Genomic DNA, 17,776 nt, shown 5'->3' with positions numbered 1-17,776 from the left:
ATTGGCAGAAACGTATGTACTGTATTGGCCTAACTGTGAGGATTTTAAGTGCTCAGTTATATAATTGTGAGATACGGTTTCTTGAAGCCATTAGAGTTGAGTTGAGGGCTAGGTATGGGGGTTTGTTCAGTGCATGCGTGAACCTTACAGCAGCTCCCTCCAGAGACCGAACCCGGGTGTATATAAAACGATGACACAGCTCTGTACCTCACTTCTTTTCCTTTTGTTTGTCACTGAGGAGATGTAAATGATCCCCCAGGTCCTCCTCTGTTTGCTGTTGGAAGTACCCAGCCATTGTTTGCCTTGCAGGGATTACTGTGGCCGATTATCCTCCAGAGATTGTCGGGGAGCGGTGGACCCCCTACGGTGTGATGAATAGAGTCAGGGATGAGGCAGAGTTGTGGAGGAGGGGTGGCTTTCTCACACACACGTTCAACCACACCACCTCTGACAATACAGACAGCATCGGCATCGAAGCGCACTACTGACGTACAACTGACTTTGAGGCCTAACAGCTAAGAATAGCTAAAGCTAAAGCTTAAGAAAAATGTGCTCTACGATTTATTTTTTAAGAATGTTGTGTGCTCCATTAAACGTAATTTACTCACTGCTCATAGACGTCCATTGTTCTGCTTTAACATGTCGACCTCCTAGTTCAATCTAAAGACAATCTTTAGTCACGGTAAACAATATTAAATGCATCACACGCACATCTGCTGCACAGGAAGGTGGCCTAGTTTTGAGAGCGAATCCGCTCAATAGTTCTAAAGTATAAAAGCTGTTTCTCACAGCAGACTCACGGCTGCAGCCTCATGACGACAGAAGAAGAAAAAATATGTTTTTTTTTAATATATTTTTTTCACTGTTTTAAAAGCCATTGCGTGCCTTCTCCTTCTCGTGTCAGGCGGGCGTGTGTGGCTGCGAAGAGGGCTACACTGAAGTCATGACGTCCGATGGTCTGCTGGACCAGTGCACCGTCATCCCGGTGCTGGAGATCCCTACCGCGGGGGACAACAGGGCCGACGTCAAGACCATCCGAGCCTTCAACCCCACCCAGCCTGCAGCCAGCACACCAGGCAGGGTGGGGCGCACCTGGTTCCTGCAACCCTTCGGTCCAGGTAGGATCCAGCAGGATGCAGACACACACACACAAAAATGATTCAGGAACAACGCAAAAAACATGAAGAACACAAGGTGTTGATCTGACCTCCAAATTCACTAAATCCCAAACCGATCAAGTATCTGTGGGATGATCCCCAGAGGCCCCTCCCCTCGACCCATAGGACCCAAAGACCCCCACTAACAATATTTTGTCCATTGGAGGCACAGGAGAGACCTACACAATATTAGTAAGGTGGTCATAATGTTATGCCGGATCAGCGTAAGTGTAAATGTTGGATTTTCAGGATGTAGACTCCAGCCCAAAGTCACTTAGAAATTACAATATATTCAAAATGTGTGCAATTGCAGAGGTTGCAAAATTATTGCTTACTAAGCGGGAAAAGCACGAAGGATGGGGTGAGCAAAAAGAGAGATGGAGAAACAAGCATCGAGGGAATGAACAGAAGAAAAGATGGGAATGTAAAAGAAAATAAAACGCCAAAAGAAAAAGTAATGAAAACAGTAAAAAGACAACAAAGTCAGCAGAAAGAATAAATACAAGGGGGGATTGGGTGGAAGGAGTCAAAAAGGAATGAAAAAGGTAGCAAAAGGGAGAATAACGGAGAGGAGGGAGAAAGAATAGGGAACAGTGGTGAAGAAAAAAAATTGTTATTATTTAATAATGTACAAAAAGGAAATATAATTGTGCTTATTGTAATAGTAATATTCAAATAGTCATCCGTTTATGCAAACTAAAATGTGGATGAGGATCTGTGTGAACTGAGCAAACATGTGACTGTGTGTAAGTATGTGCAGTATACGGTTAGTCTATACTGTGCTGCATGCTCTCATTATCACTGTATATTTATAGATGGAGGTGTTGCCATATAGCACATTTTACAGTGAACATACCTCACCCACACAGCGCCGCTAAAGTCTTTTCATTACGTTCTGCACCCTTGTGTTAGAAGTGACCAACATTTTCATTTATGTATTCCTTTTTTTCCTGAAGTGCTTCAGTTCAATAAACGTGTACAAGACTCCACGCTGGGTGTGACTCTGCTGCCACCCTCAGCTCAGACGAGGAAGTGCAGTCCAGCATGGTAGAATATACAGCACAGCCAAATAGGAAATCGTGGGCTCAATCCGGGAATACAACAGAAAAATATGTGACTGGTTTTGATAGTTTGCATCAGATATTTTTCCTATTTTCTCAGATGATGTAAATCCATGAAATATTACCTTGTAACATCTAATAATAGTCATTCATTTGCATTTCAAACAAACATAGGTGGCAGCTGAACACAATCAGTCTGATGATAAAACAGTAATTTTCTAGGTCAGTGCCCCCCCCACACCGCCCCGTGGGACGAAGCACATCTGTATTCAAATACAATCAAGGCTGGATGAAATAAAACAGATAAAATCAATAAAACAGCTGCAACGTTTGGTAAGTCTTTGCCACCGTCTCGTCCCTTCGCTGAACGGTGCCGTGTGTGTGTTTCTCTCCGTGCAGATGGGAAGCTGAAGACCTGGGTGTACGGAGTAGCAGCCGGAGCTTTCGTTCTACTCGTCTTCATAATCTCCATGACATACCTAGCATGGTAATGTACCGAGACGTCGCAGATTTGTGTTGATTCCCTCATCCCTTCAGTAATCACTCATGCTGTCATTCACTTGCATCCATTGATGTGATGGAGAGCAACATCAGCAGGGACAGAACAAAGGTCAAAATCAAAGCACGGGCAGGGAAATCCCAGCCGGGCATTGCAAAGACACTGGATTATCCCATCCATCCAGTAAGAAACTCAACAGCATATTTGGTTAAACCCTTCAGGACAAGTTTGTCAGATGAGTCAAAGTGTGTGAGGGCTGAAGCGCGTTAAACAGGATTTGACCTCCATCACATCACTGCTTGCGCTTACTCATTCATCTCATTTTTTTCTTTGCGTTGCCTCATCATTGTCCATTCCGTTTCTTGTTTTTCTTTCTCCACCTCCGCCCTCGCACGCTCTGCTCAGTTATTGCGCTCGTTGCCTTTGCCGCAAGTCGAGCTCCCAGTCGCCCTCGCACAGGGTTTACTGGACGGACCCAAACAGCTGCACGGTGCCTTACACCTGCCCCGCCTGCCAGAGACTAGAGCAAGACGAGTTACAGCGGCATAGCCAGCAGCAGCAGCAGCAGCAGCAGCAGCAGGAGCAGCAGCAATATGAGACACCGCTCCAACAGACTCCGCCAACGCCACAACAAGAACCGCAGCTGCAGCAGCCTCCTCACATTGAAACTCTCATCACTTAGCCAGGGCCTCACCTACCCACAGCTTACTCAGTCCACCTGACAACCACATTGCCCAAAACCTAGTGCCTGTTCACTATTTTCAGGGGATCACCTTATCGAGGTGAGCAGCACCAGCATCCATTACACAACCCGCCCCAAAGCAGGGCTCTACTGTAAACAGAAACCATATTTCCCCCCATGTTTGCGGCGTTGTATATCCCGTTGGTGTTAGAATAAGGAAGCTACACATATTAAAAGCCACTGACCGCCTGAGAGAATTTTAATCACGAGTTGGGTCATCATCAGTGATTTAATTATCCATGTTCTGGGCAGCTTTAACATGAAAGGGTGCTCCATAGCCTGGGAGCCACCACCAGTGAGGTTTATACTCTGATTTTGAGCCTGGATCTATGGAAGTCCAGTAGCAAGTGTTTAGTTGAGCTTTTACATAGTGGGAAATTATCGTTTTTTACCAGTAGCAACATTATTCATGTTAGACAGGGACCAAAGGCAGAAATGGGATCTCTGCAGGACCACATGCACACGTCATGATCAGCCTCTTCAGTCTTAGCTCTAGTTCTGAGTCGCTCTCGCTTCACTTCTGTCGCTCTGTCACCGCCCTCTGCTCATCCATTTCACTTTTAATTTCATCTCATATTAGTGAAAAAACGATTCATCCAAAATGCACAAAATATTGTACTGCTCTCTTCACCTCATTTCTTGCAGCGTAAACATCCTTATAATGTCGTCTACGGCGGTTACGCAGCATGACACACTATTATGAAGACCATGCCACTGTATTTGAACATGTCACTTCAAATTAACGTTGACCTCAGTTTAAATTTAGCTTAGAGGGACCTCTTGTGGACAAATGAGGCTGCAGCATTGATGCAGAAATAAAAAAAAAAATGTAGGAAGGAGACTGTGGAAGATGGATGGTACAGGACACTAAAACTTCTTTCAACATGCTGCTCCCAAACTCATTAAACACAAATCCTGAACTTGAAGAAGAGTAAGTTCATCCTATAGTGATATATAAGAGAAAAACATAGATTCCACTGTGAGCAAGCACAGATAGAGAAAAATAGAAATAAACAACAACATGAAATATATCTTAAAAAAAGATGTAAGATGCATAAAAAGTAAATATTGCAAAAGTTACAGAGATCACAGGCATTTGAGGCCAGAAACCCCCAGAAGTGAGTCATATGTTTGTGTTTTTCACTTGTTAAATCTAATGAACAGAATTCAACTGCTATAAAAATCAATTTTTGTAAAGTGTTCATTTCTAATCTATGGGCCAAACTGATCCAGACACAAGCCAGGAAAGTAGAAACTTCAGCAAACACCTCCATCAGCTTTAGGTTATTCACTTGACAGTGTGAACCTTGTGAGATCACTGGTGATATTATTTCTTTACATCTTGTTTATCTGCTGTTCGTCCCGCAGCAAAAAGCCAAAGAAGCCACAGCGACGGCAGATGAACAACAGACTGAAGCCACTGACTCTGGCCTACGACGGAGACGCTGACATGTAGAAGTCTTCCTGCTGACCACAATGACCTACAGACACTAGTCCTCCTTCAGGACACACAGGGTTGCTATGGAACCCCTCGATGTCACCGCTGGGAACTGCTCAACCAACATGCATTTCTGACTGAAAGGGAAACCTCAAAGATCACTCAACACCACGTTCATTAGCAGCCTTGATGTCGCCCTCTTCGTCTTCGTTTTTTCTTTTTGTTTGTTTCAGTTACATTTTGATAATTCGTTTCACAAGAGCCTTCATGAATTCTTTATCTTCTATGGAAGTCTGCCTTCGCTTCTCTGACATCGACTACTGCCAGCAACGTTCAGACCACGGCCGTTGGAGAGGGTTGCCCCGAGACGAAGATCCCGCCGCAGCTCAAAGCACAATGTCTTCATTTGTCATTTGCTCATTTTTGTTGCAGCTGAGCGGCGTCGCCGCCGCCGTCGTGCTTTGACCGCGCGGAGGAAACGTTCGAATCCCTCCGCGTCGTTTAACTGGCCTGGGTGTGTCTCACAAGAAAAAAAAAAAGAAAGAAAATTTTAAAAAAAAAAGGACCAGAAAACAAAAAGCGGGCTTAACGAATCCCAGAGCCACCATCACTTCTGCTTGCCTCTCCCTTCTCTGTTTTTCAGGCATAATTTTGCACTATATTAGTGCAGCATGATATGTACTTATGTCTAGCTTTGCCATAGGAAACTGCCTCTCTCAAAACAAGATGGTGTACAGTCTTGTGCTAGAATTGTAAAAAAGTAGAGTTTTTTTGCAAACAGAACTCACCAATGTTGGTTACGTTTTTTTCTTCTATTACCTCTTGTATGTGATGCGATGAGACTGAATGTAAATATGATTTTTTTTTTCTTCTTTTTCCTCCAGAGGTCTCAGCTTAACCTTTCCAGTATGTACAGCTACATGTCCCAAACTCTGACAGAGTTTCTTTAATCCCTGGTCCCCATCTTTTGACTGTATGATGAGTTTTATCTTTACTCGTACGTCACAATCATCTGTCCTGTTCAGACGGAAGAAACTGAAGAGGTTATGAAAGACGTTTAGCTGTGACATGGGAAGACGAAACAAACAGACTGAACCATGGGACTGCTCCTTGAATGCAGGCTGGACGTACAAAGACGGTTTGGGTCAGTGACATTAGAGCTGTGAAATTACTCAGTAGATATTTAAATATCAGAAACAGCAGAGATCAAGACTTCAATCTGAGACTTCTAGTTCTAACTACTCCAGACAGGAAATCATTCGGCTAAATCTAAAGGCAGTTTCATATATATGTGTTAAAAAAAGAACTCAAACCCATTCTGTTTATAAGGTATTTGGTTCTAGATGGCCACAAACTAGAAATAACCTACACCACTTGTCTAAGCAGCCTTAATGTATATGATACATCGATCAGGCATAACATTATCACCACTGACAGGAGAATATATATATATATATATATATATATATAATCTCTGATGAGTCGCAACTGTTTTGGAGACCTACACAATATTAGGAAGGCGGTCATAATGTTATGCCTGATCAGAAGTCGTATGTTGCTTGAAATATTAAAATTTGTTGGCTATTCAGAGGCAGCTTCAGACTGGTAAACTTGACTTTTACACTCTGACATGCACTGGTAACCCTACAAATTATTCTCCCTAAAAGAAACATCAGTTTTGGTTTGTTGTACATCCTTCCTCCCTCCACCGTTACATTTAGGTTGTTAGGTGTCTTATCTCGTTTCTGCATTTCCAAAAAAAAAAAAAAAAAAATCCCTCTGTCTGTCAGTCGTAAGCTTGGAGTTAGTCGACCTCATGTTAATGTCTCGTGACTGATGTAATGTGATAAGGGCATTTTCTCTTCAACAGCTGAATCTAGTCTGGCGTGGTCTCCTCTAGTGCGAGTTGCGTATTCCTTTTTTTTGCGGTTCTTCCCTGTTCACAGCTAGAGAAAAACAGTCTAACAAATGAGTCGATCCTTTCCGACGAGCTCTACTCACCCGTTCACGCTTTTCAGTCACGTATCCCAGGAGGACTGCCACTGAACAGGTGCAGGGGTTTTTCCACCCCTCGCACAGATGGTGTAAAATTCAGGAAGAATCCCTATATTTTGAAATTGAAAAAAAAAATGAAAGCATACATCGCTGCCTGATGTAACTGCCTGCAGTAAGCTAAAGGCCCAGTCACCAGAGGGAGTTGCTGTATTATTTATTTGTACTGAGACGTCATATCGGTGCCAGAGAACGGCTGTTCACCGTCCTCTGAGTTTGTCGCTAGTAAGTTAATGGAATGTTTAATTTATATTTCTTGGAATATCAGTTGTAAATAAAGTGCTAAAGATTTCTTTTTCTTTTTTTTTTATTTAATGTTACTGTACCATAATATGTTTCCTTTTTTTACTGCACAAGTTGTTACGCAAAAGAAAAAAAGACAAAGAAAAAAAAACTGGGGGCGTGAATGTGGGTGTGCTAAAAGCGATACTGATCTTGTGAAAAAACAAAGTTGCTGATTAACTCTGTCCTTTTCCTACTGTTTGTTTATATGTATTTGACTAATTGCTGATAATAAACAATGGAAATATTGGTATAAGAGTTATTTTTCAAGCAGCTACTGTGAACAGATTTCACATCAAGTAAAGAATGCTAACACATACTTTACTTTTCTAAACATGCTAACAACCAACCCATCACAACCATGCTAAATTAAACAAACCATTAAAGGGGCCGTGCACAGAAAGGCCCTAGAGGGTGCTAATGTACCATTTTAGTTTGTGTCTACAAAAGAGGAGCAGATTCTTATGTAATTTATCTCAAATTTAATTAAATAGTTTAATAGAAAACAGAGTTTAACGGAAAAGTTAAATCTTGGAGACGTGCATGAATTTGAATCCTCCTCTGAGTCTTCAAGTTTAAGCACAACTGGGTTTGCAAGCGAAGTCATGAATGCTTTCTTGGACTTGAAGTTATCTAAATGTTCGATCATATTGTGGTCATGTGACTGTGGTAGCCTGGCTTAGCCACATTCACTTCTCATCAGAGTAGGAGTCTGGTAACACTGGGTTTCATTATGGGCTCTGTTTCAACTGATGCGTAGAAATAAACACCTCTGCACGCCACTAGAGACAAACAAACCACAGTAATGGCATTCAACAGACGCCTTAACTGCAGTGAAATGTTCGTCCTTTAAAGTTATTTCACTGTCAATATATTTTACGACATTAATGAATAACCACAGCATTTCTCGTGTAAACTAATTCAGTTCCACACTGTTCACACTGAATGTTACTCCTCTAAATTAAGCCAAGCCCTGGGCTGACAAACTTTAAACCATGGGTCTTCAACAGGGGGTCCGTGACCCCTAGGGGGGCACTGCAGGAGGGTCACAAAATCTTTAGTTGATTAGACATTTTTATAAAAGATTTTAATTTCCCCCCACAATTTTTCAGCATGGCCACCCTACTGTTGCAAATGTTTGAAATTAAAAAAATAATATTTCAACCTGTGCATTATTTGAATAGCTTAATATTTAATGCAAAATGATAATAATAATGTATCTTTACAAATAGCACTAGGTTGAGTTTAATATAGAACACATATAGTAGGTGTGGTTCCCTACTGAATCTCTCCATTAGTTTGGGGGTCCTTGGCCTGGAAAACATTGAAGACCCCTCCTTTAAAGTACAGCTGGGGCAGTGTGCCAAGCTTTAAATAACAATTTGAGATCTCACAAAGTGGCGGTCACCTGACACAACCCACACCCACTGTACTCAGTCCAATTAACGCAAATGCAGTGTGCACAACTCTTTAAAAAATATCCCACAATAAAATAAATTATCCCTCTGGTAGTAAAAAAAAGAATGAAAAAGAGAGATTCAGGGGTAGTATGAGAAGCATGTTATTATATCATTGGCCACAATGATTTGTAATCATGGGGATGATTTAACCAAAATGATTCGTGACTGTAATTTTACGTGGAAGTCCAAAGGTGTGGTCGTAAAATATTCCACCACCAGATGTCAGTAAAAGACAGTTAAAGTGCTCCAGCCTGATCAGCTCCAGCAGCATTATAGCGTGGTGGTGCAGTCACACTCAGCTTTTAATTCTTTCCATAAAACATCCAATGATAGAAAAAAAATAAAAACGAATAAAAAGAAGAAAAAAACTTTCAGTTAATGTTGTTTCAGTTTTCTCCTCGTTTTGAGACGACTGATTACCTTTATAACCTGGAGCTGGTGTGAGCGTTCCACGTCTCCAAAAACAAAAGAGCAGGGGTTTAGCTGGAGAGGGACGGGTCACAGCAAATTAACCTCTGTCATGAGGAAACGCTGCCCAAAACACAAAATACTGGAGACACACACTGAGGTCTGTGCTGCATTAGAAAGTTGCAGAAGTATATTCTGCCTCCTTTTGCTTTTTATATCTCGCTGTGTTTTTGCCCACAGATGGAACCCAAACGCACTCGTTCTGTCCTAATGCAGTAATTGATACAGACATTTACATCTTATTATTCTATTCCTCCACTGGTTAAACTGTTGTCCTCTGCTTGTTGAAGTAATGTAATTGCCTTTATCATCAGAGGCCCTGATTATGATCGGATGCCGGGAAGTAAAACAGAGACAGGCTACATGGTTTTGGTCCTCTCATTTAATCAGCACTTCACGTAATCAAGTCTCTGTCTTCCAATTAAATTCCCTCAGTCAAGAAAAGGCAGTCCTGCAGACTGTCCTAATCAATTAAGTCATGTTGTAAAACCCACTTCAAAAGGTGACTTTGCTGCGACCTCACAGACATCAAGATCTGGCAAGAAAAATTTGATTAAGTGTACCGGGTCAAACACTAAAGATCATCTACACAGCATTCTTTGTTTCCAGGTTCTCCTCCCCTGAGCCCAAAGATAAAAGACGTCTCCTTAACTGATAATCTCCTTCTGATAAAAAAATAAAAAATAAAATAAAGCACTGCCTCAATAAAGGAAAGTGGTATCCTGTCTTTAAAAGTTTTTTTGCAAATGCAATTGTCTGTGAGAGAGGAAGACAAAGTGGCACCGCAATTAAGATATAGTGAATCCTCACATGAACCCCGTGCGGTGGTCGAATGATCTGCTGCAACTGTCTGTTATAAGGAGGTTGGATGTTGTGGTTCATTTGTTAGCACGTTAATGGTTTTAAACTGTGATAAACCCATACGCGCAGGGATAACAGTGATACACCAGGCATTTAATGACATCAGGCAACATTTGGGGCCATCATGGATCCTTTCACTAGGGTTAATGTCATGGAAGTTTAATGTGGTCCATACTGTCCTGGATACTATAACTACAACATAAAGGACGCACTTCTCGCTGAACTGGGTAATGAACACTTGCATTGGATGCACAAAATCGTCCCCTATGAGCAATCTTCTTTCTTCTTCTTTGGGACACTCGGCAGCAATTTCATCACATTCCCTAATTTCATAAATTGGGGGAGAATATTATAAGGACCAGTCCAAAAAAAAAAGAAAAAGAAAATATATGACCTAAGTAGTAATAAACCTCAATTGTCCTTTTGTATTTGAGGACCTGATTGTAGACCGCTTAAGGTTTTACGGCAGCGCGAAGAAAGGAGCCATTCATTCCACCCAAGTAAAGTTCTGAAAGTTTTAGCCGAGAGCAAGTTTCAAACCCCTCAGCCGCCTTTCACTTTAAGTCTCGCATTCACACCCTTCAATAAACCAAATGGAAACTTGAGTTTCCGTCCCTGCTCCTCCAAGCTGAAGCCGGCAGTCATTTTAATTGTGATGAGGAAGCGATTGATGTGCAGCAGCTGCATCCTGTGACCGACGCTCTGCTCAGCCATTTGTCTCTGTCAGCTTCCCCTCGGCCCGCCCACCCTCCACATTATCTTGAAAAGCACTGGCAGCCTTAGCCGTGACTGCAGGGCCGCCGGGGCTTTTTTTTTCTTTTTTTTTTTTTTTGTCACCACACATGGCGTGTAGTGCGTCCCAACCCTTCTGGTCAAGCCCAGTTTGACTCCTATCCCCCTGCTCTGGATGTGGAGTGACACTTCACATGGCAGCTGGTTGGGCGGCAGCCACGGCAAACCTGCTGCCGCCGCATCGCAGCCACACATGAGAGCCCGCAGCAACATCTGCCCCCACAATCGTCCATGGACCCGAGCCAGCCAAACGCATTCATGCCACCGGACGCCAGCGTCACTCAGCTGGGCGATCATCCTCTTCCTCTCCCTTGTCTTTATCTCTTGCCCCTCCTCTTTGCAGCTCAATAATAGGCGATTAGGAAGGGGCTACCCTGTAATTCGCCCCTAAAGCACTGAATAGGCACAAAAAGGTGTACTTGGAAAATTAGCGACTTGACCTCCTGATTATACTCCATCAATGAGAGGCAGCCTGGTGCTGGAAGGAGGAAGGGGAGCAGGTGTTTGATTGAGAAGTAAGAAATGTGCCTTTTCTCCCTTTTCGTAATGGTCGATAGGCCGCGCTCGCGCTCACATCGCTCTTGTGAATGGTTCTCATTCTGTGACACTGACACAACTCAGCAGCTCAGTTCTAACTCTCTGTGCTTCACTGATGCTCCATAGTGCCCTTGAAATTCAGAGAGACTCATACTTCCCCGCTGACTGTCAGCGTTAGCGGCCGGGAGCACCTTACAAGACATTAGTCAAGGCGCCAGGCAGCATCCCCTCTTTAATTCACTCTTCTATTATATATATTTTGACACTGGCAAGGCCGAACCAGACGAGAGGTGCCTCGGTGTTTCTGCGGCCTCACGAGCCAGCGCTGCCGGAGTTTCACAATCGCGCAGGAGAATGCTAATAAATTTGAGTATTTACGCCACTCGACATAACACCATTAGCCTCCTGTTAACCTCAGGAGCGGGACGCGGTTCTCATTCCACGACACCGACAGAATGAGACAGCCTATAAAATCTACTGCTACTCACAGAATTAGACATTGGCACTGGACAAATCGGCCCAGAGCGATTTACGGCCGGTGTCAGCATTTTAGTGCCGGCGCAGGAAGTAACGTAACCCGTATTTACGCTTGTTAAAACAGGCAAACGGAAAAATTCTATTTACTTTAAGTTATTCCAGCTTTAGTCGTAACATCGCTGCCGCGGGGAACTACGGTTGTAACGTGATACACGTCTGTTGTGATTTGTAGCTGATCCGTGAGGCCTCTCAAACAACTACGGTACAGTGGAGGTGTAGCACTGGTAAAAAAAAAATGTGGAAATGAATAAATAAATAAATAACACGACCTAAGATTTCAATTCAAAGACAAAACCTGTCTGCATCTCAACATATACTAAGTCAAAACATCACAAACTAATGAGCGAACAGCTAACCGCGGGCATTGCATCCTGGTGAGTCTGGTGCTGCGTCTCCATTAAGGTTTTCGAAATGGTTCCGTATTTAAGGATATGTGGAGGCAACACTGATTCAGATCATACTATTTTAGTGGTTCCCCAAACTTACAAGTTTGTTTGGATGGAACCATTTCAAAAAGCCTAATGGAGTCAGATACAGACAGTATTTTGACTGTGGTCAGATTCTCATATATAAATATTTACAGTTTCTCAGCCAGTAAAATGCTTAAAATCTGATTTCTGGGTCATTGTGTGATGTAAATATCATATCATTCCTATTATTAAGTTTTCTATTAAGTCTTTTCTGTTTATTTGTCAAAAAAGAAATCAGGGAGTGAATCATTTAGAATCAGTTCTGGTCGATTTTGTCTTTTTACACAACGAGACTCACTATATAACAGGTAGGAAACAAATCAGAACTTCATCGTGAAGTCTACTGCAATGGAACCAGTTTCTATTGTTCCTTTTACAAGTAAAAGTGTATGTGAGAAATCAACAGGGAGATTTGAAGATTGTCAGCAGTTAATATTCACAAAATAACCAGGCGGAATGACGCTTTTGGACACGTGTGTAAAACCTTTTTACAGATGCTCTGCTGTGTGACCTGTGCATGAGGACAGGGAGGAGCTTAGCCGTCACTGACACACTACTTCAAAGGCCTCACGCCGACCTCGTCACCAGACGAGAACGATTCATATCAACAGTATCTGAATCCTTGCAGGTGAACTATAGTATTGTCACATTCAAATGAAGGCTGTGACTCTGAACGTGAAATGCCAATGTAGCAGCTCGCTGATTGCCCCAACGTGAACTGAATACTAGTACTGTCCGTAAATCATAAGGTACAGAAGTGTAAACATTATCCATAAGAATCGTGGCGTCTTTATCACTGCTCAGCTTCACCTGGATGACTTATCTGAAGCAAACGTGCAGCACAGTTGTCGCCTCAAATTCTGAAAACTTGCTTCACTGAAGAAATCTGGCGAAATCTGAATGAAACTCGCGTTCAAAGAGGATGGAATGCTGAGTTAATCCTGAATTATGGGCCCTTTACCTTACTGTACACCAGATTGTGCTTCATTACAGACACAATGGAAGAAGTCAGAGGGCCCCCTGTGATTTATCTCCACCTGCTCCGCCGCTGCATGCCATGCTGGGCCTGTGAAGGCTATCTGGGCCATTCAGAGCAGGATCCCATCAGCCCTGCTGGCTGAGTTATGGCGACGCTGCCGGACCACTGCAACGCTGTAGCGATGAGACTGCCGGGGATTTATTAAAGCGCGGCCCCTCCTGCCTTTTCTTTTCTGCTCCCCTCCCCTCCTGTCCGCCGACAAAAAGGATCCTATCTATCTATCCCCAACCCAGAAACACGCACTCAGCAGCTGAGCAGGCTTCAGTCACATTGTCCTTCCTCTGGTGCCACGGAGACAACGCACACACACACACACACACGCATGCACACACAGCTCACATGTATAAACACACAAACACACATCTGTTTTTTATCTGTATTTGCTCTTCAAAAATGTTAATGTGTGACTTTACCTTGTATGAGCAGCACAGTAGTCCCAACTAAAAGCTCCTTTTATTAGCACGTTTCTCTAATAGAATGTTCCATTAGAGTGAGCTAATGTCGAGGTCGTGTTTGAGACAGGGCGCTTCCAGGTTTTATCACCTGCCATGTAGGCAGTGTTATACCTATCTGTATCTTAAACAAACATATATAGTTAGAAAGTTTAAAAACAATACAGCAACCATTGCAGTGATCTTGGTCCAGTGCTGCTTCTCGGCTAAAAAAGTCATGATTCTTGAAAAGCTTCCACTGATGGATGAATAGATGACTCAGATCCTAGCAGGAGCTGGCTTGGCATGTGCGTCAGGTTCTTCTTTGTCCCGCGTTTCCCCCAAAATGTTAACACAGTCCAATTTTCACCAAGTAATACATCTGTGAGTCATATAACGAGAGAAACCAAAAGTAATATCCTTAAGACGTAGGTTCTGGCTGAATTGGTGTGTGGCTGTTCTCTCGGGTGGTGATGCTAGGAAGGTCTCCAGTGATACCAGGCCCAGGGATCTATTTAAAAAGGGCTCCCTCCTGCCAGAAAACTTGTTTTGAGCATCTACACATCGATGACACGACTGAAAAATGAGCAATTTCTCTGTCTCCACTGTGTGTTGAAAATGTTCTTTACAAACTGACCTTGATAAGGCCAGTAAATGCTGACAACTACTATAGTGAGATCTGAGTACTTGAACGGAGAAAACCGTGACTATAAACTCTATATATGATGAAAACCTTTATCTTTTTCTGTAGTTTAACTGATTTGTAATTGTATAACTGTTTCTTAGCAGCTTTGTCAGTACAACACACAATGACTTGATAACATTTTTCTAGATGGGTGTGTTGGCATGTGTGAATCCATGGACATGCGTGCCCTCCTTGGGTGTTCAGCAGATGCTGAGGTTGTTATTAAAACACAACTATTAGCAATAATACAGCCGTTCCCGACAGTGATGTGGAGGCTACAGATCCACTGGAATGGCATCGACAACAGCTGTCGCGCCTCGTTTGTTCAGGTTTGAGGCTCTCTTGTTTGGGGGCTCGATGGATGGAGGAGGAGGCTGCCTGGAGTTATTGGCAGTGGAGTTCTGAATGTCAGCTCATTCATCTACATCAAGCGAACAAACCGGCAGCCAAGGTGAAACGCATTTTCTCCACGAGCTTGTGTTTAAGAAAAAAAAAATGAAAGCGAGAGAGAGATAGAAACTTCGCTTTCTGTGTCCTCGCTCCGTCCGGGATGAATGTTGTCCCGTTTTGTTTTTCCTGCCTTTTTTTTTTTTTTTTATCCCCCTCCTTTTGTCCCTCCCCCCTAGAGCGAGAGTCTCCCCGGTTGTGTTGTAGGCGCGCGTTATAAAGCGGAAAGCCCCGCCATTCCCCTCACATCGGAGCGCACCGAACGCTGCGCGCCCCAGCTATCGGACAATCAGGATCTGAACCTGCTCACAGCTATGACACTGCTGCTCCTTCTACCTGGATTAACTCTTAATTAATTGCTCGACGCCCCCCCCCCCACCCCTCCTTCTAACGCCATCCCCCCAACCCGCAGCAGCCGCACCAGCCTCACCGGCTCCTCCATCCTGTCACCAGTCTCCAACTCTCAGCTTTGTTCTGCGGTCATGGGGCGCGTTGTTTCCCTTTTGCCTGGCCAGCTGAGGGACTTGACCGTACTGTGAGGCGGATACCAGGTGGATTTATGGTCGTCAGAACCGCAGTTTTCAGCCGAGGGAAATTAGTGGAAGTTTGAGCTCCGGGAGGATGCAGGTGACGTGCTGGTGCGCCGTGTTCCTCCTGACGCCTGCACTTTGCTTGGTGAGTAAAACTCTCCTGCTCAGTATGTACTTTATGTACTTTCTAGCTCTAACTTTGCCTCAACTTCACGCTATTGAAGCAGACAGACTAAAAGCCACACTTGTTACTATTTTCTCACCTGAGAACACTTTTTTTTTGTGGTGCAACCGGGCGCATTCCAAGCGCATTTAGACCACGGGTGGAGAGTTGCGCCTATTCGGGAAGATCCCGGTTTAATTTAAATCTTAAAATGTCACGCACGCAAGGGGCGCATTCAAATGTTTTTTTGCACACTTTAACATAATTGTTTGACTGTAAAAACCTGCACTAAGTGGGCCTCTCTTGTGCGTAATACCGGTGTGCGTAACATGCGGCTACCTGCGGCTAAATCATGCTTTCACACGGAGAAAATGTTCACAAATAGCTGATGTAAAGGACTCATTTTTAAATATATGTCCTGCTTGTTATTTTAGTGGCTTACAAAAGAGATGTGGTGCCTAAAACTGTGATCATTAAGAGACAGGAGCAGTAAAATCGTCTCACGGGGGCGCCCTAACAAACCAAAATTCCATGTCACGGTCAGGTTGCCTGGCACACACTGCACAGCCGGTTAGACTGGGAACCGGTGACAGAGTCCAGTTAAGGCTCGGTCAGAGTGGGTAGTTTATCTGGCAAGTGCAGAAGAAATTGTAAATTTTGTTAAATACGATCGTGTGTGTCCTTCAACTCACGTTGAAAAATGTTTTGCCCGCGGCACACGCCGATAGGTTAAACGGGTTAAACAGGAATTACTCTTCCAACTATTATTTTCTTCGTGTGAACCCAAAAAGCCAACAGGTCAGTGTTAGTTCAAATGTTCATTTGTTTTTTAAGAAACTGCCCACGAATTGAAGCTGCACTGTGGTATATTTCCCTGTTTGTTGTTTTGACAAAATAAATTGAAAATTGCATTACGTTCCTTCTTGCGTAAAGACGCAGCGGAAGAACTGAAAAGGGGAAACAAAATACAAGAACATTCTTCAACTTTTGAAATTGAATTTCTACATATTATTTAACATCTTGAATTTTAGATTTGAGAACATAGTCTAAATCCTGTTCTTCTAGACATGCGCCCCAACCATTCAGCAACGTCAGGCTGTATTTTTATTTCAACTTTAAAATAGGCCTCCATAACCCACAACACAGGTTACACATCAAAATACTGAAAACATGTTTCTCTCACCTCCATTCACTCACCTGCTAGATTTCAAATAACCGCCAACAGGTGTAATGACGACAATTGTTAATTGCATCGTTCTATGAAATAGAGAACATGAATTCCCCGACAATTTATATTTCAAATACAGTTATTACACACACTGACATTTCAGTGGCTCATCTATAAACGTACATTGGTCCATTTGTGAGGGTATGGTGGGCTGTATTTGCACCGGGTTCAGTATGCAAAGGTGTGTGATACCATTCATCTGAAAAAATAACAAAAACAAACAACAATAACCAAAAAAAAAAAAGAGTAAACGAGCAAAATATAGAGGCGGTTTCTATGGAGCTCTCCATGGTGCTGAACGCCTTTAAACCCATTTATCTATGCAGAGAACAATTATGATTTATGGAGGGATAACGGGGGGAAAGTACAGGCCCAGCCATAATAGCGTTTTTAAATGAGCATCTACATTTTTAAACTGACTTTTATTTCTCTGCTTGACCTCTTTGTGATTTTGTGGTTGCGCTTGTGGATTGTTTCTTTTTTCTTTTTTTTTTAAACTTGCGGAGTTCAAATTCTGACCACAATTGAGCCTTTTTATAATATTTCCTCTTCGTTTCTGAATTTATTTCTAAACCTGGATGTCATTCATAGACATTAAACAGAACACTGTCGAGGGAACGGCGTACGTGTCTTTTTCTTTTCTTTTCTTTTCTTTTTTTTTTTGCGCAATGGCAATTCGGACTCGAGTAAATCCCGTTCGTCGTGTTGTCTGAGTTGGAACACACTCACAAGCAAACTCACATACACACACACACACACACACACACAAAGCCATCCCGCCTAGAGTAAATGGAGCTTATTGTGCAGCGAGTTAACAGTCAGCCTTATCCACAGCTGTGGGGATTAGAGCTGAACTTTGATGGTTTTATTTCGTGTTAAAGGCTCTTGTCTCTACTT

At 43.0% G+C, this 17,776-nt stretch overlaps 2 protein-coding genes across 2 annotated transcripts in view; both read left to right on the top strand.

Annotated features, from left to right (window-relative positions):
• The window catches only part of thsd7aa (thrombospondin, type I, domain containing 7Aa), a 120,949-nt gene extending 113,469 nt beyond the window's left edge, over window positions 1-7,480 (top strand). Inside the window, exons 26-28 of the mRNA XM_047605762.1 lie at window positions 905-1,118; window positions 2,618-2,705; window positions 4,828-7,480. Of these exons, the coding sequence (XP_047461718.1) occupies window positions 905-1,118; window positions 2,618-2,705; window positions 4,828-4,915 (390 nt within the window). The 3' untranslated portion in view covers window positions 4,916-7,480. The remainder of the gene's footprint in view (window positions 1-904; window positions 1,119-2,617; window positions 2,706-4,827) is intronic.
• A 7,655-nt stretch (window positions 7,481-15,135) lies between these two features.
• Window positions 15,136-17,776, top strand: part of nxph1 (neurexophilin 1) — a 43,879-nt gene continuing 41,238 nt past the window's right edge. Inside the window, exon 1 of the mRNA XM_047605893.1 lies at window positions 15,136-15,633. Coding sequence (XP_047461849.1) covers window positions 15,580-15,633 — 54 coding nt within the window. The 5' untranslated portion in view covers window positions 15,136-15,579. The remainder of the gene's footprint in view (window positions 15,634-17,776) is intronic.

The sequence above is a fragment of the Mugil cephalus genome, chromosome 14 (assembly GCF_022458985.1).
Source record: "Mugil cephalus isolate CIBA_MC_2020 chromosome 14, CIBA_Mcephalus_1.1, whole genome shotgun sequence".
NCBI classification, from domain to species: domain Eukaryota; kingdom Metazoa; phylum Chordata; class Actinopteri; order Mugiliformes; family Mugilidae; genus Mugil; species Mugil cephalus.
This window is presented reverse-complemented; position numbering and strand designations above follow the sequence as displayed.